This window comes from Daphnia pulex, chromosome 3 (genome assembly GCF_021134715.1).
Source record: "Daphnia pulex isolate KAP4 chromosome 3, ASM2113471v1".
In the NCBI taxonomy this organism is placed as follows: domain Eukaryota; kingdom Metazoa; phylum Arthropoda; class Branchiopoda; order Diplostraca; family Daphniidae; genus Daphnia; species Daphnia pulex.
The window spans coordinates 10181691-10202864 of record NC_060019.1 but is presented as its reverse complement, the minus strand read 5'-3'; the positions used below and the strand labels follow the sequence as shown (position 1 = coordinate 10202864).

Below are 21174 nucleotides of genomic sequence, written 5' to 3'. Positions count from 1 at the left end.
CATAGACATAGCCGGACATAGTAACATAGTTTCCCGCTTCAGAATTCTGTTTGTCTGTCTCTGTCTTCGTGATACAGATACACACGTGTTTGTGTTTAAGTTTTGAGGGCAATATGTGCCTCTTGTCGACAATTAATAATTTATTGATCAACGAGTTCATTGTAGATGCATAGATTGTACTCCGATTTTCTTTCCTCTCATGGTTCTTTGATTGATTGCCTGAGTGTGGGACAACGTTTTCCATTTTAAATGACGATGGATCACGAAGTAGCGGAGGGCGGCTGCAAAAACTGCAGCGTTTTACGAAACGTAAGATGCTTGAACATTCTACCATGTTATAAGCCAGTCTTTAATAATCATATTTGTATTACTAATAGGAAATTGACAAAAGAACGGTACAGTTGGAGAACAGCAATGCCCAGCAACTAGCTGGTTTCTTGACTCTAAAACAGAAAATAATCGGCACTGAGTATGAAGTGTTTTACTTTCATTTTACATACATACTAAGTTTCAATTTGTTTCAGTAAATTAATTCGAGAGTACCAGTCCTCCAAAGTGGAATGTGATATCCTAACAAGAAAGAATGAGGAGTTTGTTCATCTTATTGACCAACTTCATCGGGATTTGAATACTCGTAATCAAGAGTATGCAAAAGTTAATGGTAGCATTGAATTGTTAAAAAAGGTATTTTCCTTTCAATTCTTTTATGGCTCATAACTTATCAGATTTTATATTTAGGCTAATGCAGATTATGAAATGAAATTCGAAGAGTTGAACGATGAAGCTCAAAAATGGAAGTCTCAAGCAGAAGCAGGAGAAAACTTCACATCTCAGCTTGTTGCAAAAGTTAAAGTTCTGGAGAAATATGAAGAGGAAGTGAAACACACTGCTTCTGTGTCCAGAGAGTGTGAAAAATTGGAAAACAAAGTCAAAGTTATGAAAGGTAAAACATTTTTGTTTTCTGCTGTTTCCTATTAGTTGGTGATTGCTCACTGCCTGAATTGAGGCATATACAAAGCTAGTTTAGGGTAGAATCAGTAAAAATTAAGCTTCTTCATCATTGCTGGTAAAGCTGGATTTACTCGAAAAGGTACTGGCGCTCATTCGTATGAATCCAGTGGTTGTAGCGTTATAAACAGAATTCGGTAGCTCCAAAACCTTTTGAAAGAAGCATTTTAAATATTAAAGTTCGCACTTAATTATGTTAAAATTCATTCACTTACTTTAGAAGGGTAGTATTGAATATCGGCCGACGATAATAACTCCTGATACCGATTCTTCGATTTAGTTTGAACTCGACGAGCGTAACTCACCAAACCAGCAAGAATTGCCAATAAGAGAACACAGGCTGACGAAATGATACCAATATGAAATGCATAATTCGGCTTGACGTAAACTCGCATATAAAGAGCTTTGCTAGTTTGAGTTGCATTTTGGTTTACTGATTGGCAACCATAGATTTGGGCATCGCATATATATAACCCTGCGTGAGTCGTGTGATTGAGTTGTGTCAAGTTGTATGACAGTGTATAGGTAATGTTAGGTAATTGGGATTCGTAGTTCATGGAAGCGAGTACTGTTGTGCAGGCATTTGTGTTCGATGCATCTATACCGCGTTAAACAGCTACATTAGAAATCGAATTTCTTTTTTAATTGAAAGATTCTATTTATACTTCTCTGGCAGTTATCTTTCTCAAATAACCAAGTAAGACGGAAGTACGGTAATGGTTCCGATCCGTTGTACGGAATCAGTGTGCACAAAAGTGTTGTGTCCGTGCCGTGCAATCCGTTAACCGAATTCACTGGTTGAAGCGTCAGGTTGAATGGTCGTTGTTCAAAGCTACAAGTTGGAGTTTTGAAAATTGGGGCCATAGGAGCAATTGGAACCTGTTTAACCGAATTTAGTTATCTTTATTAAAATTATATTACTCAGTTTTTGGAAATTAAGAATTTACCACAGTTGGAATAATTTCGGAATTTTTACTGTCTGTGCTATTCGTATTTGACGATTCCTCGTTGACCCAGTGTAAAGCAATATCATCGTCCAAGTTGGAAGGAGATAACTCTTCGTTGTTTGTTGGTAGTGGGTCATCTTCAATCGTTTCATCGTCCAAGTTATTTGCTGTTAGTGGGTCATCTTCGTCTTGAGTAGTTTCGTCTTCAATGCTGTTAGGCTCACTATTTTGTTTTGTTTTGGGTTTCAGCTGTTGATTTGCAACTGCTCTATTTTCGTCTTCGATTACGTCGTCCTCCACGATACGTTCAAAATCAGGATCATCAATTATTTCTTCCTTTGTTTTATCCTCATTTTTTTCATTTGATTCCTCTGAAGAGCTATTGTCTTCTCGATTGATATCGGGATTATTTTCTTGATTCGAACTTCCATCGACCGTCTCCGTATCTTTCTCAACGACTTCGCCGTTTGTCAAACTTTCTTCTTCAAAGTTTTCTAAATCATCCGTTTCGTCAATGTTGGATTCATTTTCCTCCATTTCCACTCTTGAAGACGGATGGGCATCTCCTTGGTCGTGAAAAGATTGGTCTGGTTCTTCAGCGACAAGATCAGAATCTTCAGTTTCGTCATTCTCTAAATCAAGCTTATCCAATAATGCTTTGGAAGACGGATGGGCGTCTCCATATTCGTGAACTGCTTCGTCTCGTTCTTTGAAGGTTTGCTTATGTTCAGGAAGTTCTTCGTCCTCCAGTTCATTCTCTCCACTGAAATCAACTTCATCGTCATTCCTCTGCGCTTCTAATTTTGTCAATTGCTCTGCATCGCCTTCTATGAGAATTGCTTCGTCGAATTCTTCTTCAATACGCTCAGTTAGTTCATGGTCTTGATTCCCTTCTTCCAGCACTGAAGGACCTGAAGGGTCTTCTCCTTCAATTTCTGTTTCGTTTTCTTCTTGTGAGGCGCCCGATGCCGTATTGGCGTCAGTCTGGTTCCCTTTTAAATCCTTATCTATGGTCGACACAAATTCTTCGTCGGTATCCTCTTCGGGAATTATTTCACTGGTTCCAGCTGTTTCCGTTTTGTTACCCCAATTTGAATAGTTCTTAGGGAGAGCCGAATTGCCACTACCTTCGTTTTCGTTTTCTTCGTTTTCGGCATCAATGTCGATATCGGAATCTAAATTCAAAACAGCATTCACGCTGAAATTAACGTCAGCTAACTCTTCAGTTCCGTTACGTAGATTATCTTCAAATGCACTTGTTGAATTTTCTTGGGTGTTCTTGGGTGAGCCATTTTCGTCAAAATTAGGGAACATCATCCACCAACGATTGCTTTTTTGTGCTATTGCTGTGCTGATTAGCATCAACAGAAGCACCGCGCGAACGGTTAGATGCATTGCGTACAACGTAAAACAAAAATCACTCGGTTGGGCTTGGATACAATCGTCTTTGAAACGTTTTGATGAATGCTGTACAATACCTGTGTCGCTAAGCGTTTTATCTCACTCGAAATGTTAAGGGACAAGGGAATCTATGCGTTAACTTATCTTGAAATGCTACAGTTGTATGTTTATTATCCTCGTCTTATCTATTGCCTAAGTAATACTATGGCCTAACCGCTGAATGGTTTTAATTGTTAAACGAACATGAGCATGCATTTTCTATATATTTTTTATGCGACTTACTTTTCTACAACAAAAACGCTAATTGTTTGATCCTTCTTTTTAGAGCAACTAAAAGAGGCTAAAGAAATCACCAACAAATCAAAGAAGGAAATAAATAAATCGCAAAGGGAGTATAATCTACTCGTCAAGTACGCCAAACAATGGGGGAAAATGATTGAAGAGCAAGGTAATTTATCTGCTATATTTATTACTTGTGATCAGTGTTTTGAATAACCTCTTATTACATTTTTCAGGAAAATTCAATACGTATCAACGGAAGTTTTATTCAAAATTGTGCAACGGTAAAAGTAGAGAAGGCGATGATGTCGATCAGGATGATATCGAGGAAAACGAAACTGATGAGCAATCTAAGCTATTAGAGCAGTTACTGGGCGAAGGAGATGGGTCTGATTCCATGATATCGCCACCGGATATCCTGCCCAGCGATTCAGAACTTTTGAAATGCAGTCGGCAATCGCCAGACAAAATCCTTCCTAGCAAACAGGTTAAGCAAACTCGCATTAGAGCGCAAAGAAGGGACAGCCAAGATAATGCAACGCCTACAGTGTTGCATGATAAGACGCCAACGCATAGTCCTTTGACACGGAAACGGACTCGAACATCATCACAAAATTCCATCACAACGGCCTCGGATGCGGATACTGCAACGGAATCAGAAAAGGAGTATAAAAAACATTCAGGGCCTCGCACGCGGTCAAGTCGATTGAAAATGACGTCGTTACCTGAGCTTAAAGGACCTGAGCCTATTCCAACATCTGATTCCATGAATGTCATTGCTGAAAAGGCCTTACCTGAATTGATCGCTGACAATCCCTGCCAATCTATTTTTCAACTAGATCCTTCACCTGTAAAGCCAATTGCGGAGAAACAATATTCAAACAAAAAAGAGCATGTTTTGTCTTTAAGCTCTTCAGATTCAGAATCGCAACTCAAACTTTCTACCAAGTCGTCTGGAGATGTTGCGATGCAATCGACCTCGTCGTTTGGATTCGAGAGCTCTTCTGATTCCGACATGGAAATTGTTCCTGTGCCCAATTGTAAATTACGAGAAAGTTCAGGCATTGATATTTCGTGTTCCAGCATCAAACGTGTTCCCTGCAGTATTTTTGCATTGGAAGCGGATCTCGATATGAGTTCCTCCGAATCGGAAGCGGAAGTGGAAGTGCCTAATCAAAAGAAAACACTCGACTTCGACACAGAAGCGGTCGATACGTCACAAGTAGAAAAAATGGCTGCCGAACAATCAGAAGAGACTCCAGAAACAGATTTGATGACAGTTCTAAATATGGTGAAGGAAGCGTCCCCTGTACCATTGGAAAAGAATATCGAGTCTGTTAATGCTTCTTCTGACGAAGTGTCCCCGACCGAGTTCGAAATGCCAGAACCATCGGAAGAAAATGAAGAATTCAATTCAACTGAAAATCATATCGAAGAAATGCCGTCTGAACAAGCTGATATGTCACTAAACCTTGAATCCGGCAATAAGCCTAAATTGCCAGACGATCGGTATGAAACGGGACAGATGACCATGAATGAGAAAACCAAAAAAGTCTTTTCACTTGAAGAAACTTCTTCTCCCCAACCAGAAGAGGAATCCAAATCTGATGATGTGGATCAATTGTCGAGTACGAAATCACCCATCGAGGTCCAAGTGACTAAATTAACGGAAGAAAATCAAAGTGATGACCTGGAGATGGCAATAAATATTGGAAACCGCCTTGCTTGCGCCGAAATTGTTGCTGCTTCGTCCGAAAAACTAGACAACCAATTTTCTGTCGAGGTTGGTAAGCAAAAGTCTGTAGAAAATCGAAATCAAGATTCTGAAGCCATAGTCATCGATGACAAAACCGAGAAGTTAAGCAACAACTTCTTTGACGAGATTGAAAACTCAAAGTCGATGGGAGATGTTGCTGGTTTCAGTGAAAATTTCGAAAAAGAGTTACGTCTTGAGGGTGTCGTTGTTCCTTTGGACAAGCTACAAGAAGACCAGGCCGCGAATGTTGAATCATCAACTACGAACCAACTCAATCAAGATTTACAAGCAATGGTCAGTGAAAAACCCGAAAAGGAGATCCCAACCAAGCAACAAGAAGACCATCTAGCAATAGCTGATAGTGGTGCTGAATTCTCAACTGAAAGCTTGTCAGTTGAAACTGGTTTGGTTGAGTCCGAGGAAGATAATCAAGCATTTGAAGTGGTTACGATCAGTGATAAATGTCAGGAAAAATTATTTGTTGATGAAATTAATGATCCCTTAGAAACGCTACAAGAAGATTCCAGTCCGAATTTTGAGGAATATTCGTTGCAAGTCGAAACCGAGATACTGAAACCCGTGGAGAATATTAAAGAATCACAGCCAGTGATTAGCGACCAACCTGAGAAAGAGCTACTTCATGAAGTGGAAGATTCATTAGACAAGCCAGAACAAATCCAGCGATCAATAGTTGACAGTAATGTTGAATTATTAAATCAAACTTTGGTTGTTGATACTGATGGACCCACGAAAAATATCCAAGATTTTGAAGTGCCGGAAGTCGACGACAAATGCGACGAAGAGCCCTTGGAGGATAATCAAAAATCGCAGCCAGCGGTCAGCAACCAACTTGAGAAAGAATTACCTCGTGAAGTGGAAGATTTATTAAATAAGCCAGAACAAGGTCAGCAATCAATATTTGATGTTGAATCATTCAATCAAACTTTGGTGGAGGATACCGGTGAACCCAAGAAAAATATCCAAGATTTTGGAGCGGCAGAAGCTGACGACAAATGCCACAAAGAGCCTGTGGAGGGCAATAAAAAATCACAGCCAGTGATCAGCGACCATCCTGAGAAGGAGTTACTTCGTGAAGCGGAAAATGTATTAGATGGGACAGAACACGGCCAGCGATCAATAGTTGACAGTAATGTTGAATTATTAGATCAAACTGTGGTTGCTGATTCTGATGTGGCCCAGAAAAATATCCAAAATTTTGAAGCGGCGGAAGTTGACGACAAATGCGACGAAGAGCACTTGGAGGATAATCAAAAATCGCAGCCAGCGGTCAGCAACCAACCTGAGAAAGAATTACCTCGTGGAATGGAAGATTTATTAGATAAGCCAGAACAAGGTCAGCAATCAATATTTGATGTTGAATCATTCAATCAACCTTCGGTGGTTGATTCCGGTGGACCCAAGAAAAATATCCAAAATTTTGAAGCGGTGGAAGTTGACGACAAATGCGACGAAGAGCACTTGGAGGATAATCAAAAATCGCAGCCAGAAGCCAGCGACCATCTTGGGAATGAGTTACTTCGTGAAGTGGAAGATAAGACAGAACGAGGCCATGATCATGATGAAAGTAATATTGAGTCATTAAATCAAACTTTGGTGGTTGATATCGGTGGGACCAAGAAAAATATCCAAGAATCTGGAGCGGCGGTAGTCGACGACACAGGCGACAAAGAGTTATTTAATAGTAAAGCGGTTGATCCCGTTGAAACGCTACAAGAAGCACCCCAAATGAATGTTGCTGAGCCTTCGGACGAATCTTCGCTATCGAAAGTCGAGACTGCGGTGCTGAAGGATACGAAGGATCTAGAATTTGAAGTTTCGAAGTCGTCAACTAACAAATTACCTATTGATATTGAAAAGCAAGCAAATCGTGAAACTGAATCCGTCTTCAAAACCATTGAATGTCGCAAAGAAATGGGTACTCATTGGGAACAACAAGAAGTACAATCGATTCCTGTTATTGAATCTTTCAGTGAGAAATCTACCACCGAGGTTAATGTCGAACCAGGGATTGTTTCAGTCTTCGAAGCCGTTCAAGAATTACCTACCATACCAACAGTGGGAGAAACTGCCTCTCGTGATTCACCGGAAATCTTCAAACAAGCAATTTCAGGTCAAATTTCGGAAAGCAGCCGTCCTATACCGTCGAAGGAAGTGCGTGAAATTGGTAGTTCACATCAATTGGGTGATAAACCATTGATAACTGCCCAGCCCACGTTGTCTTTAACAGATAATACTTCAGTCAATAGAGATGCTTACCCATCTCTGTTTAACCCGCCAGCTATTCCAAGGCAGACTATTACCGAACGAAACAACAGCAGCATGATAGACCCTTCAAAATCGCCTATGGTTTCTCGAAATTTAGAAACACCATCTGCATTTAAAGTACCGCGAGTCCCAAGTACACCACCTCGAGTCCCAGATTTAAATCTGCACTCGAATTTCCCTTGGAACAGAAGCATCTCTCATGGAGTCAAAAGGACGGCCGTCGATGACGAGGTTGCAGTTATCTTGAAGCAAATTCGTACAAATATCATCGAGTTGCCCTCAACCGTTTCGCCTCTGCCCAAATCACCAGAACCACAACCAATCGTCCCTAAAAAAATTGAAGAGCCGAAATCTCGATTTCCTGTTTTACCTCGTTGTGCATTCAACTGGACAGGGAAGAAACTACCTATGAGTGATCAATTAACTGAGCGATTCGGAGGCTACCTTCATCCCGGTGTACATGTTCGCGTTCGTTTCAGGAAAGTCGGTCGTCGTTTACGGGAAATGCGGTCCCTAGATATTCTGAGTCATTGCTTCCAGGGTGTAACAAACTTCGCGGAGGCTGAAAGAAGACCTAAACCGATATTGAGTCCCGTACCTTTTATTGAAGACGTTGCCGATGAAGTTGAACCTGAAAAGAAAACACTCGAACGGTCCGGCACACAATCAAGAAAGTTGTCCGAGAAGAGACCTCTTCTCCCAAATAGTCTTTTTTCTACTCAGTCCGTTACGAACATCGATGTTCAACAACAAAATTCCAGATCATCGATTACAGCGAAAGGAACTACACCTGTAAGTCGATCAAAAGCACCGGTACCAGATCTATTTGGATCTGATTCTTCCTCTTCCAGTGAATCAGAATGCGAATTGGATACTGCTCCACCGCCCAATCAAAAATGTTCGTCAAGATCTTCGGCATTCGCTGTTCCGTCTCCTATCCAAGAATGCCTCAAAAGACCTCCAACAACTAGAAATCTAAAAGAAAAGCAACCCGAACCTGGCAGTGGTATCAAGCAGTCTTCGCAGCTTTCTAATTCTTCCAGAACTCAAGCATTGGCTCAACTTGTGGATTCCATGATCCCGTTGGGCAGGGGCAGCCGGAATGACAGTTTCGTGGCTGCTAAAAAGAATGAGCTACGACGAGATCTAGAATCGCCAACCACTGATCAAACTCGCTTTGGATTAGGGAGAGGACTCAAAACGACTCAACACACGATCTCCCCGTTCTCAGATTCCCTTCTTTCTGCAGTAGGCAAAGCCAAAACTCCAGTGGGTCGAGTAGTCGCTCCTGTAAAACGACCATTTAAACAGCCTGAAGTTCCCAACGCACCAGTAGTGAAAACCCCGTACCTTCCAGACAGTTCATCGCCTTTAAATGAAGGTCCATTCAGAAAACGAGTCTCTCATACCTTAAAACGAAGCTTAGAACCTGATCCGGCTGATCCTAGTGTTTTGCCAGCTACCAAACGTGGGCGAACTCTTCCTGAAGTAACACCTCCAGCGCCAAGTCCTCCGACGCCAAGTCCTCCGACGCCAGTTCCCGACAAGGTACAATCAGAAGAAATTCCTATTAGCGCGAGAACAAGGCAAAAGGGGAAGACATCTTGTCGCATTAAACTACAAGAAATGGTCAAATTGGACGTAAAAAAAGCACCATCAAGAAATGAAAAGTTAAGGCAGAAGACGACCGAAAAATCACCGAATAACGCAAGTAAACGGTTTAAGAGATTAGAAGTAGAGAACTCTACTAGTGAAAGCGAAAACGAGATGGAGGTAAACACGGATGAGACGGGACAGTCTTCCAGCTCAGAAAAAGAAGAAAGAAGTTTGAATTCGGACAAGTCAGATAGTTGTGATTCATCCAATGAAAAGGGAAGGAGCCCAGTTCAATTACCTAACAGCCCCCAATCACCGCACGTGGAGGAAAGTACTGTACCACTGGAAATGGAAGAAAGTTCCAAGTTATTGGATGTTGACGAAAGCCCCAAGTCTCCTTTTGTTGAAGAAAGTCCCAAGTCACCTGATAATGACGAAAGTCCCAAGTCTCCTGACGAGAAATCATTAGACGAGCATGAAAGTTCGAACGCGAAAACCGTAGTGGAGATTCCAACTTCGGGTCCTACAGAGAGTGAACAACATCAGCCTTCCGCTTTTGAACTAGTTTACAACGACCTTCAGAAGGCCCCCCTTGTCCAGCCAAAGGGCAAGCAAGCCAAGGGGACTAGCAGTAATATTTCTCTATTACCATTTTGATTTGATTTGATTTTTTTTTTACATTTGCTTTGTTTTCTTTTTTTGTTTTTTTTCACAGAATTGAAAAAGGAAATTAACCTTGTTGTGCTCAATTTTTTTAAAGAGCCCGAAGTCGACGATGAGTTTTTGTGCAATTTAATTGAACGAGTATTGCGACCTGACTCTATGAATGATCCTTCCTTCTTTATTCGGTATTTGCGCTGTTAAATTTACAAATTTTCAACCAAAAAATTTAATGAATCAATGAAAATTTATATGATCAATAGGAGTTTAATAGCTAAGGTTATCCATGGCTGGGATGATCTTATTGATACAACAAACACTCCACCTGCTCCGCCTATGGCGGTTGTGCATCAACGATGTGTCATAGCACTTCAAAAATTGGACGAGGCGAACGCTAAGAAGCAAGTCGAGCCAAGCGTTAACCCGAATATGATTAGCGACCTATTTCTTAGTGAAAGTAGCGCTACTATGTTCAAGACGGAACAGACTCTTACGGTATGACTTTGCCGCTTCCGTATATTTAAATTAATTCTCATTCAGTTTCTTTGTCTATAGTTGGAGGAAATGTGCTCACTTTCGCGTGCTTACACGGCTGTTTGTCGGTCTCGAGGTTGTTTGGCTAAAGCGAGAACATTTTTATTCGATTGTGTTTATTTCATGCCACCACGCTCGTACGCTTTGACCTATACTATTATGACCGTCTGGGCTGATGTTCTTCGTCAAGTCTCATTCCCCTTAGGTATAAATACCAAACCATGTTAGTAAAATTTCAATTCAATTATAATATTTTCCAATTCGCTAGGTACTTCTTGTGTTGATCAGACCATCGCTTACTGTTTGTTGCATAACTGCAAAGTAAAGGCCGTCCAGGGAATTTCTGGAAAGGTGATACAAGCACGTTCGTTCCTTCAAAACACATATGAATACAAAAATACGACCCGAACTGTCGACGATCTTGTGGACTATTTGATGACTCGTTTCTATGGTAATTTTAACTTTTCGTTTATTTTCATTTGGAAATCGATTTTGATTTGTTTTGTTTTTAGAAACCAACTCTAGAGATGAAGCTTCGAGTTTAAGTTGGAGTTTGGCTTTGCTGGCTCGTTGGGAGGGAGTCGATTTCACCATTCAATTAATTGAAAAGAAACTCTGGCCTTTTCTTCAACGCTGGAGTTCAGGAGAGGGTACAAATAATGCTGCTGCTGCAGTCATTATTACAATTGGTGAGTTTTGATAACTGAGCTGGAAAGGACAGACTCATTAACTCGTTTCTTCTCATTAGGAATTATTGGTAAAACGGTACCTGCTAGCAAGCGTGCTGGAGTGAAAAGTGTTCTCGATGCCATGAAAACTATACTTCAATCCGAAGAAAGTAAGTCAAAAACTTGAATTCTCTTACAACAACACTGCATTCAATTACAATTTATCTTTTGGTAGCCGTTCCGCCAGTTCAAGAGGCTGCTATTGAAGCTGTTATTCATCTAGGCGAAACTGATGATCCAAAATCAATTATCGAAATCGTGAAAAGTTGGAAAATTGAAAATACTTATTTAAGCCAACATATGCGACTGGTGCTTAAGGCCTTTTTAAAACGTCATTCCGACCTCTGCGTTGTCTAGTCATAAATTAAGGTGAGTGACAAAAATACATCGATTGGTAATGCGTGTTTAATAAGTTAAATACATCTAAAACAGGAAAAAATTGAAGTACAACAGTGAGGAAGGGAAAGACAAATGATAGAAGCACCGGTCTGGTATAGTCGTGTCAAATCACCGGTTTTATGATAATTCCCTGCTCCAAATACACTCATTAACATAGAAATAAAATGTGGCCTGTGATTTGATTAAATTGCCACACTTGCGTGAGTGTTCCTGTGTAAATCTTCATGATACTCATTTAGCAACAATATACCAGGTAATATGTTGTCAACTGAATTAATCTTCTTGTTATGTTTTTATGCTTTTTTTTTTGTTCTGAATGGGAGTCATTTTTTCGACGACTATATTCTTTCTTTTTTTTTTTTTAGAGGAATGTTATGTCTGTTAACGGCGATTGGGAGAGGGAAACCATTTGTACTTGAGGTGGTTATAGTCGCCAACATTTTCCTTGAAGCCCAGGTCAAATTCCTCTATGTTTTGGGGCCAATTATTCTCCCGGTTGAAAGGTATCTCGTCCACATTTTTGTCGAACTCTTCGCCCAAATCTTCAACGACGTAGTCAAGTGGAACGTCATCATCCCATTCCTACCAGAATTAAGATAAACTTAATTGTTTTCCCCTAAATTGACATATTCATGAATTTACCCAGGTGCGCTGGCCTTGATTGGTTGCCGACTGCAATTCGAAATTAACTATAAAGGCCGGCTCATGATGAGGATTCGTTACTAAAACTCGTTTGATGAGCGGCAGGTAGTTGCGAACTGAGGCAGTAATTTCGTATTCCCCTGCTGTCAGCAATCTCCAGTAATCTCCACCTTGAGCTGTTAATTATTCTCGTTGAAAAAGGCCCTTAAACAAGTATTTATTTATCGTTTTACCAGATGTAATGTCATGCTTAATGAGGTCCTTCCGTGCGTGGGTTTCGTTAATTCGTGTCACGTTTCGTGTAGTGATGACGGCATTGACTAACGGTCTACCGGTAACAGCATCCTTTACTTCACCTTTGACTCCAATGTGACTTTGCCAAATGAGGTTAATCAAGGCGTCCTTGTTATCCTCCCATTCTTGAGCCAAGCGTTCAGTTTTCGGATATTTTTCACAGCCCAATTCCAAAGTGATTTCGAAGTCATTAGATGAAAGGTAGTTGAAATCTTGCATGCCTATCAAATTGTTTAATTTAGTTAAAATTCTAAAAGTTAATAGTATAAATGATTAATTTGACCTCCTTCGACCGAATACCACGCAGCTCCATTGGTAATGCCCCCTTGTTTTCCAAAACCGGATGATGTGTCGTCGCATGACGGTTGATTTGGGTCTGACATTCGTGGATGCAGTTTTGAATAGCTCAAAGCTAGATGCCTGTTAAAGTGAAATTTAAGAAATGTAAGGGGAGCTGATAATGTCAAATCGAAACCAAACAAGCAAACAAAAAAAGAACCTAAAGGTGTCATCGTCGGGCGAAAGCGATTCGATGGAACCATCCTTGTCACGCGATTCGTCGTATGGGTAATTAGCTACCAAATCGCCACCATGTAAATTGGCCGAAGCCACAAAAGGCTGTTCCATAATCATTCGCATCACGGCTAGAGTTTCTGGTTGAGGCTAAAAATTGCAATTTGAAATGTTTAGGATCCCGTCCTCAGTCTAAAATTTATATAATATCAAGATCCTACAGGATGATCCAAATGACGGATTTGGTCCATCAGGTGATTATTACGAACAGTACGTTCTTCTTCTTCAGAGTAAAGAAGGCGGTCAAGGTCGGGGAAGTCCCGGTTGAGATCGACACTGTTGTTGTTGGCTCGACCAATCAAGTAGTTATCTCCTCCCTTTGTTTAATTGTATAAGTTCGTGATCGTTTTCTCAAGTATTAAAATTAAAATTTACAGCAGCAGTGGCCATTTCCCAGCCATCTGGATTCATGCTGGGCATCAAGTGAATACGAGTCAAGTGGATCAGAGATCTAATGGACTCATTACCGGCCATATACTGTTCGCACAGGTAGTCGGCCATCTTTAGGAGAAGTTCCCGTCCCAAAACTTCATTTCCGTGCATATTGGCAATATATTTAAATTCTGGCTCCACTAGAGTAAAACAAAACAAAAAATAAATAAATAAGAAAATGTTACGGAATAATTTTTACAAGTCAAGATAGATAACAACTTACAGAGTTCATGGTATCCTGGCTCGTCCGAGAATTCAATCAACAGAAGTGGGTTTCCAGTAACCGAATTTTCACTGAGAGCGTACACTTTGGTGATATTTGGGCACCTGGAGTGAACGTCTTCCAAAATGGTTGCCAATTCTTCGTTGTTGTGGTGCTTGAATTGGAAAGCTGCTTGAACGACTGCCGGGGAAATCAAGACGATACAAAAAACAAGCGTCACCAAAGCTAAGCACATCTTCGATGCAGCCATCCCGTTTTAGTAATAGTTGCTGTACGACAAACACATCCAGCAAGATCCGCGGAAGGGCGCGCTCGAAAGGTCCTCTTATCTTTTTTCAACTGCAACTCCCACGCGAAGTCTTTCCTCGAGATATAGCCAGATACGCAGATGCTCACGCATAAGCTTGACAATCTATGAGACAAACAATACCGTGAGTCGTTCAAAGCGACTGCGCATAGGCGACTGGATCCCACCTTCCTATTTATCGATCCACTGCCTTGGTTTTTCTTTCATTTACGGTTCTGTCTCATCCATCCCCATCCATCATTCATTCCCGCGACCCACATTAAAACAATTTGTTCATAAAATGTTAATCGAATATTGCATTCGTTAACGTCACTAAAAATTTATAAAAGTACAAAAATGGCTAGAAACATGGCAGAGCTATAGAATACTTCGTTAGAATGTTTTTTTTTATTTCAAATTTAAAAAAATTTTAGTTGAAAGAAATTATTAGTTTTTAAAATCTGGCAACATCTAGAGCACGTTGAGACTTGAGATTTGAGAAGGCGGTTTCTAGTCTTCGACTTTCAACACGTTTCACAACAGTTGCATGATTTTCAACGAATAAAACTAAAAAATGGCTAAAGAAAGCAAGGATAAAACAAGTACAGCTGTATTACAGTACTTTATCATGCAAAACAGGCCATTTGCTGTCAACGATCTTTTACAAAGTGCACAGCTTAAAGATTTTGGGAAGGCTGCTGTTCAGAAAACATTGGATCAATTTGTTGTGGTATTTGGGAGTAGTTTCATTTTTATTGCTTTCTTATGTTGTAGAATTTCGTCTTTGTTACATTTAGGCTGGGAAAGTAATGGAAAAGATTTATGGAAAACAGAAAGTTTATGCCATTAACCAAGATCTGGTTTCGTCACCTGCTGGTGACTTGAATATCGCTGAAATAGATGCTAAAATATCTGAACTCACAAGACAGAATGTAGAAGATGAGGCTTTCATTAAAAAAGCTGAAAGTGAGCTGAAAATTCTGAACTCTACATTGTCGATAGCAGAAGCTACTTCTCAACTGAAAATGGTATTTTGTTTTCTATTTTGTTTACTTATTATGTTCTTTGAGGTGAACTTGTCTTTGTTTTGCAGCTGTGTGAAGAAAATGAAACAATGGAATCAAAGCTAAAGGATTTGTCCCAAAATAAAGTGAAACTTTCTGCTGCTGACTTCAAGAAAGCGTGTGTAATAAAGGAAAAGACTGCATCTGAGTTACGAAAACGAAAGAGGATATGTGGAGATATGCTTGACCAGATTTTGGAAAGCTACCCCAAGGGAAAAAAAGCTTTGCTCGAAGAAGTTGGAGTAGAAACTGATTAAGAAAACTGTATTGTCCCTTTCACCAAACCAAATATTCTCTTCTGTTGTCCAAGGGTTTGGTAACATTATTTTAAAACAAGTTCATTATTGATGTTTCAATATATCATTTATTCAGGACATGTACCAAAGCCTTACATTCTGAAGAATTTCATCTATGGTTTACAAAAATTAAAGATTGGTGTGTCAAACAACGAAAATTAGCGTAGGAAACTGTGCCGGTATAAAATTTAAACAAAGACATCACACTTTGTCGAAGGACTTTGGTATATATCAGACTGTAATGGGAGCCTCACCCACTTTGGTCAAGGATAAAGCATTTGCGGCCATGGGAACAAGATACTCTTTAGGAACAAGACCTTTCCTGTTTCTTGCTTGGACTAGCCAGCTGGCTCCGCTTTTGGTGAGCACCTGAACAATTTCTCCACTGTTAATCGATAACTCCAAATTGTTTGTAGCGACGTACGCCCATCTGGCTTTGTATAGTTCTTTCTTAGGTTTACTGATAATCGTAACGGTTGAATCATTCAAATTTTTTGATTCAGTTGGAAGTTGTCCAGAGGCTACTTCCTCGTTTTTCATCACACGCCGCATAAGCTTTCGATTCAGCTCATCTGCTAAATTTATGGATTCGCCCGTCTTAATGGTCAAAGGCGAACGAATGGGCGCAGGGGGTCTTGGAGGTGGCTCTCTTTTGTTACTGTTAGAGTTGTCAATATTGCTAGCTTTTACTCCGGGATTAAAAGTAGAATAGGACATTTTCCCCTGTTTACCCCCTGTTTCTTTGATTCCGGTCAATGATCCATTTACATTGGCAACTTTAGCTTTGAAAGCAGATGGCTTTATCATTTGAATGTCGCCTCCATTTTTTGAAGAAGCCAATAATTCCGTCAAAGACGCCAACGGTGCTCGTTGTGGTGATATTCGCGAGAAACACCGCCCCACAGATTTGATCTCAGCTAATGGCATGCCCTTTTCTACAGATGAAGGCTTCGGAAAGCACTTGGTCGGAGGCGAGGTATCTTTTTTAAAATTGTTTGATGGCCCGTCCACTTGACAGACTTTTTCCTGCCAATAACGAGCAACCTTTTTAGTTGCAGGAGTTGGTGCGAGTGGCGATGCTGGCGATTTAACTTCCGGATGTGGAATAACAGTTCGGGGAGGAGTCGTCACACGATCATACGCCAATAACGCTTCATTTTCATTTTCTGCTATGGATATTCGTCGAGGATTATTAACTGGCACGTCGTACACCTCCGGGCGGTATTCAGAGACAGCATTGATGGACCCAGAGCTGGATTGATTGCGAGATTTTGGGGTGAAAATGAAGCCTCTTTTTGTTTCTTGTCGCTGATTTTTAAATCCTGTGGTACCATTTGATCCAGCTTCATCTGATAAAACGCCTATAGTACTCAACGGACGAATTGTAGGAGAAGGTATATCGTAGACTGGAAGATCTTCTGGAGGTGCATTCGGCCAAGTAACTAATCCGTCAGAGAGGCTACGAGAGTGTTGAATATTTCCTCCTCGCACTGAACTTACAGCCGAGTTTTTATTTGACGGGAGATCGTGAGTGGAATTTCTAACATCTTCGACGCTGTTATAAATATCTTCTGTTGACTCCTTCAGGTTCTCTACACTGGAGTAAGGCGTCGTCGATGCCACCGGACTTGGTAATTCTTGGTAGACTTCATCCACTTCTGACGCAATGCTTTCAACACTCTGTCGTTTGCTTTGCTGCTCTTCTTCGCTGCTGCTACTTCGACCTCTGAATCGGAAGAGTGTGTTCATTTTACCATTGGTTTTGCCAGTTTTATTCAACTGTTGAAGAAGATTGTTCTCTAGCTCAGTTGCTGGTAATGATGGAAGATTGCGTCCTTGAATGCTCTCCATGCGGCTCTGAAGTTCCGTTTTCTTAGTGCATTCTAATGGCTGATCGTAATCGGTGTAACAATCTTCATCAATCTTCTCTGTTGGTGATTCCAGAGGATCGTTGACTTGGGTGAGTATAGCCTGGAGAGCCATAATCCATTCCTCAGTTTCTTCACGGCTCTTGGTGGACATCTACATGGCAGGTAAGCTAAGTGAATTCCTACTTTTTGAAAAATATTTGTTTTTACTGACCTCGTAAAGGGCACGGTCTTCGTGGAGTAGGACGAAAGGGTGCGTCTTGAGTCTTTTTGTGTCAACACCCTGTTTCACAACTCGCTTGACTCTAATGTTTGGTTCTGTCAGTGCAATGACAATCCGTGGTCGGTTGTCCCCGTCGTTGGCGTACATTAACAGATGCGTCGGAAGAAGCACCGAGTAACAGTGTCGCCAGGCAGACAGCAGCTTTCGGCCGTTTCGTCGTTTCATGCAGCCATATCGCAAGGACTTTGGGAACGAGAAATAATATGGTATTAATTGTGACTGCGGTTTTTTGAAAATAGGTAGTTAAAGGGAAAACAAATGTAGTGCACTGTATACCTGTGCTTTGGCCTCAGACGCAGTTATGTGCCACCGGTGAATGGATGCATTAGCACCGTATTCGCTAACTCCACTTTTCATGGACATGCCGTCGCTGTCGTTATTGTTTTGTAATTCTCGCACGGAAGAGATACTTTGATTAGCGACGTATTCATATTCCTCGCTGGTGTCGTTGACTCTAGAAGCGTCGTCGTAGACCAGATTTTCTTCCTCTGGTACTTTGACGACCTTTTCATTAGTATACATGTTATTACTGACATTTTCAGAATCTTTAGGAATGGCGGAAGCATCGTCATAGAAGAGTTCTTCCTCCTTTGGCGGCTTCACGGTCAATGCGTCGTCGTACAGTATGTCTGAATCTTCACTTTCCCTCCGGCTTTTGCTGTCCTCGTCAGAAGACGACCGAGTTTGCTGGGCCTTGAGAGCCGCCACAGAGAATGTGGAGGCCAAATCTGATGCTTTACTCCGAGATTTTAATAAGCGATGCATAAATCCTTTTTTCTTCGTCTCCGGAGCCGGTGGTAAAGAATTTGTAGTTGGAGGGGCGTCGCACTGATCTTCGGCCAGGGGCTGGTCAAAGTCAGGGACCGAATCTCTGTTGGGAACATCGTAAAACTCTTCGGAACCAGGTACTAATAATAAAAAAAATAACAATTACATTTTATAAAGGATGCAAAACTTAAAAAAAAAACCAACATAATTTCATTTTTTATTTTTGTTTACCTTGTTCTCTTTCGGACCCATTTTCGGACGATGAAGCGTCAGACGAATGGAAAAAAGATTTAAGAGCAGGTGACATGTCAATATACATTTCCATTTGATGATTTTCGTATTCTTTCATCAGAGACGAAAGTTTCGTAGCAAGTCTCGACCGGTGCTCCAAAGCCAAACGCGATAGTTTCTCCGACGACAAGGTTTGTTCCAAAAACGTTTGCGCATCTAATCAAGAAAATATTGTAATGTTAGATTTGGTCAATGAACTCAGGAGACACAAAAACTGATTTCGATATTGTCGCCTTTGTTACGAGGCATTTTTTGACAGATAACATCGTGGTAATAATATCCGCTTTGGGCCAAAGAAGGGCGTCCACCTTCAAGGAAGTAGGGCGTTTTGCTAACATTAAGACCGTATTTCCGCCCTTTTAATATTTCTTGTATTTCCTTTCAACAGAAACGGATTCCTAGGCGATTGAAGAATTCCATAGTGTTGGCTTCCATTAATTTGGAAGAGGAAATAGCGGATGTGTTTAGGATCGGCAGAGAATGAAGAATGCCTTGGCCATTAGTGTCGAAGGGAGTTACTCTCACACCTGGGAGCTGAAGAATGGGCAAGGTAAGAACCTATTGTTTCGCATCGACTCTCTGTTTTTTTTTGTATATTTGCTTATGAATCATTTTTACGTTGGCAAGCCCTTTACGCTGCGTTCCGTGCGTTGTTGTAAGTTATACTCGAAGGCCGATTTATCGTTCTAGCAAGGTCAGTGACGTCATTACGGGCGCAGCGAACGTGACTATTTCTCGGGAATAAGCAAAGGTTTTTTATTTTAAATAGCTTATCAGAATTTCTGGTTTTGAATTTCGAAATTTGATGGTTGACAGAAAAACCTATTATGAAGCAACCAACATAGCTGAAATAAAATCAGTTCTTTCTTTATTCCGTAAAAATGGGAACATCACGCATTGATGACAAGCAAATGAAATTAAACCTTCCTGTTGGGATGCGGTGGGTAGATTAGGTCTGCGGTTTAACGAGATATATTGGCACGAACTAGTGCAGTTACAACTTACAAAAAACGTAAAAATTCTCAACCCTTTTCTTATCGATGCAATCGAAAAATCTTTATTCTTGCCACACAACGTCAGCGGCCAGCATTGGGAACATTTTGCGGTTAGAATGCAACATTATTATTTCCGCGTTATTTGTTATCGGTGGAGAATACGTAAATTCCAACTGTTCTAAACCTAACGAGGACATTGAAACGAGAGACCTTTTGGACGAACTTTTATAGTGGACACCAACGGTAAACGTAATTGGATTTTTCCATCTATTCCATGTCCTTTTATTTCACATGACTTTCTTTAAATAACAGAGTTAAGCCACAGATCGCTTACAATCGAAATATTTTCCTCAAAACAACAAATACCGTCTACTTTAATTATTTAGCAAATGAACAAAGAAATAGCAATTAGACTCGCCTTGGAGGAAGTCGTGGATATTGTTGATGCTGGATGACTTGAGGCCTTTCATTTCTTTTGTTATTGTCTTGAAGGTTTCTCCTCTAAGAATATCTTCCATCGAGGGGGAGAGATGGGGGGGCCCTCCCGCTGAGTTTAAATGCAGCGCGCGCGCACGCAACGCACACGTCTCAACACCTTTAATGTAATTCGTGTAAAGTGCGGAAAAACCACTGAAATGTATCACCGACTAGCTCCCGCATAAGACAAATGTATTTTGTATTGAAGCAGGTTGAGTTGTTTCCTGAAAACGGGTGCGGAATGAGGTGGGGATGAACGAACGGTATTGCCTTGCGCTTGCGGGAGTGGCGCTGAACGCTCGGTTAGGTCGCTCACACTCGTTGGAACACAAAACAAACGAAAATTGGCTAAACAGACACGCACCCACAACTGCCGTGGTTCGCGTTTGCTTCTCTACTGGCGCCCCATCAGAGACCCCTCCCATCGACTCAAACTCCCGCAAGCGTTGTTTTCTTGACTGGGTGGGTTACTGTGACACTAATGCAATGTTATTACGTGTTTTCGTGTTGGTGTAGGCATCTAGCGGACGACGATTGTTTTTTTTCTTGGCTTTTCTCGTTTTATTATTGTTTGTTTCGTATGAACAATACTTGGATCTCCTATTCCATTCTTGATGTCACAAGATAGTTTAAGATATTGGGTTTCAGTTTTAAGTAGCTATGGTCAGTTCATTGAGACTACCAATCCATGTTGCTACTACTGATTTTTTTTTAATGATCAGATTTTTATCTAAGCAAATTAACCTTTAAAAACTTTTTACTTATATTTTGTTTTTTGTGATGGGTGCAAGTTACATTATTTTTATTAGCATTGTGAATCATAGCATGTGCACTAACATTTGTTATTTTGACGGACGTTTTAAAGTAATTAACAAATGCATAAAAAGAAAAGTTCAAAACCTTGTCCATAAATTCATCGCCAGTGCAATGTTCCACATTTAAAATAAAGCCAGGGTATGATAATCGTCCTTTCCTTCATTGCACTAGTTGTGCCCTACATTACTTTCATCAAGACGCGTAGGTACTCCGCCACTTATTGCGTATCTGATTTCTAATTTCCTTAGACTGGCAGTTGAATGAAAACGACA

The 21174-nt window shown here is 40.7% G+C and overlaps 5 protein-coding genes across 5 annotated transcripts; 2 read left to right on the top strand and 3 right to left on the bottom strand.

Annotated features, from left to right (window-relative positions):
• The first annotated feature begins 40 nt into the window (after positions 1 to 40).
• Positions 41 to 11867, top strand: LOC124191073 (microtubule-associated protein futsch-like). The gene is made up of 14 exons (XM_046584047.1): positions 41 to 309; positions 378 to 469; positions 525 to 684; positions 739 to 943; positions 3682 to 3804; positions 3872 to 9904; positions 9989 to 10121; positions 10197 to 10428; positions 10489 to 10672; positions 10736 to 10918; positions 10980 to 11156; positions 11216 to 11305; positions 11371 to 11564; positions 11628 to 11867. Exons 1-13 carry the CDS (start codon positions 250 to 252, stop codon positions 11550 to 11552), a joined length of 7854 nt encoding a protein of 2617 aa, XP_046440003.1. The 5' UTR covers positions 41 to 249; the 3' UTR covers positions 11553 to 11564; positions 11628 to 11867.
• On the bottom strand, positions 935 to 3456 carry LOC124191076 (dentin matrix acidic phosphoprotein 1-like). The gene is made up of 4 exons (XM_046584055.1): positions 1956 to 3456; positions 1674 to 1887; positions 1224 to 1606; positions 935 to 1158 (listed from the first exon to the last, which is right to left on the bottom strand). Exons 1-4 carry the CDS (start codon positions 3348 to 3350, stop codon positions 1045 to 1047), a joined length of 2106 nt encoding a protein of 701 aa, XP_046440011.1. The 5' UTR covers positions 3351 to 3456; the 3' UTR covers positions 935 to 1044.
• Positions 11583 to 14205, bottom strand: LOC124191078 (carboxypeptidase E-like). The gene is made up of 8 exons (XM_046584058.1): positions 13759 to 14205; positions 13479 to 13675; positions 13265 to 13420; positions 13030 to 13193; positions 12814 to 12950; positions 12470 to 12751; positions 12237 to 12412; positions 11583 to 12176 (listed from the first exon to the last, which is right to left on the bottom strand). Exons 1-8 carry the CDS (start codon positions 14006 to 14008, stop codon positions 11976 to 11978), a joined length of 1563 nt encoding a protein of 520 aa, XP_046440014.1. The 5' UTR covers positions 14009 to 14205; the 3' UTR covers positions 11583 to 11975.
• Positions 14206 to 14530: 325 nt separating this feature from the next.
• On the top strand, positions 14531 to 15482 carry LOC124191080 (homologous-pairing protein 2 homolog). Its single transcript, XM_046584060.1, has 3 exons — positions 14531 to 14774; positions 14842 to 15072; positions 15138 to 15482. Exons 1-3 carry the CDS (start codon positions 14619 to 14621, stop codon positions 15363 to 15365), a joined length of 615 nt encoding a protein of 204 aa, XP_046440016.1. The 5' UTR covers positions 14531 to 14618; the 3' UTR covers positions 15366 to 15482.
• Positions 15453 to 20520, bottom strand: LOC124191075. Its single transcript, XM_046584054.1, has 5 exons — positions 20028 to 20520; positions 18555 to 18770; positions 17832 to 18463; positions 17487 to 17738; positions 15453 to 17426 (listed from the first exon to the last, which is right to left on the bottom strand). The coding sequence occupies exons 1-5, from the start codon at positions 20125 to 20127 to the stop codon at positions 15636 to 15638; spliced, it is 2991 nt and encodes a 996-aa protein (XP_046440010.1). The 5' UTR covers positions 20128 to 20520; the 3' UTR covers positions 15453 to 15635.
• Between the last annotated feature and the right edge of the window lie 654 nt (positions 20521 to 21174).

Excerpts from the sequence above, each read along its gene's own strand:
- LOC124191076 (XM_046584055.1), bottom strand. The coding sequence starts at position 3,350 with ATGCATCTAACCGTTCGCGCGGTGCTTCTGTTGATGCTAATCAGCACA. Across the intron at positions 1,607-1,673 it reads GAAAGATAACTGCCAGAGAA|ATGCATCGAACACAAATGCC; the intron begins GTATAAATAGAA and ends AACGCGGTATAG. Across the intron at positions 1,159-1,223 it reads TTCAATACTACCCTTCTAAA|GTTTTGGAGCTACCGAATTC; the intron begins GTAAGTGAATGA and ends TTCTTTCAAAAG.
- LOC124191075 (XM_046584054.1), bottom strand. The coding sequence starts at position 20,127 with ATGGAAGATATTCTTAGAGGAGAAACCTTCAAGACAATAACAAAAGAA. Across the intron at positions 18,464-18,554 it reads TGGGTCCGAAAGAGAACAAG|TACCTGGTTCCGAAGAGTTT; the intron begins GTAAACAAAAAT and ends TTTTATTATTAG. Across the intron at positions 17,427-17,486 it reads AAGACCGTGCCCTTTACGAG|ATGTCCACCAAGAGCCGTGA; the intron begins GTCAGTAAAAAC and ends CCTGCCATGTAG.
- LOC124191080 (XM_046584060.1), top strand. The coding sequence starts at position 14,619 with ATGGCTAAAGAAAGCAAGGATAAAACAAGTACAGCTGTATTACAGTAC. Across the intron at positions 14,775-14,841 it reads CATTGGATCAATTTGTTGTG|GCTGGGAAAGTAATGGAAAA; the intron begins GTATTTGGGAGT and ends TGTTACATTTAG. Across the intron at positions 15,073-15,137 it reads CTACTTCTCAACTGAAAATG|CTGTGTGAAGAAAATGAAAC; the intron begins GTATTTTGTTTT and ends TTTGTTTTGCAG.
- LOC124191078 (XM_046584058.1), bottom strand. The coding sequence starts at position 14,008 with ATGGCTGCATCGAAGATGTGCTTAGCTTTGGTGACGCTTGTTTTTTGT. Across the intron at positions 12,951-13,029 it reads CCCGACGATGACACCTTTAG|GCATCTAGCTTTGAGCTATT; the intron begins GTTCTTTTTTTG and ends TCACTTTAACAG. Across the intron at positions 12,177-12,236 it reads ATCAAGGCCAGCGCACCTGG|GAATGGGATGATGACGTTCC; the intron begins GTAAATTCATGA and ends TAATTCTGGTAG.
- LOC124191073 (XM_046584047.1), top strand. The coding sequence starts at position 250 with ATGACGATGGATCACGAAGTAGCGGAGGGCGGCTGCAAAAACTGCAGC. Across the intron at positions 310-377 it reads ACTGCAGCGTTTTACGAAAC|GAAATTGACAAAAGAACGGT; the intron begins GTAAGATGCTTG and ends TATTACTAATAG. Across the intron at positions 944-3,681 it reads CAAAGTCAAAGTTATGAAAG|AGCAACTAAAAGAGGCTAAA; the intron begins GTAAAACATTTT and ends CCTTCTTTTTAG.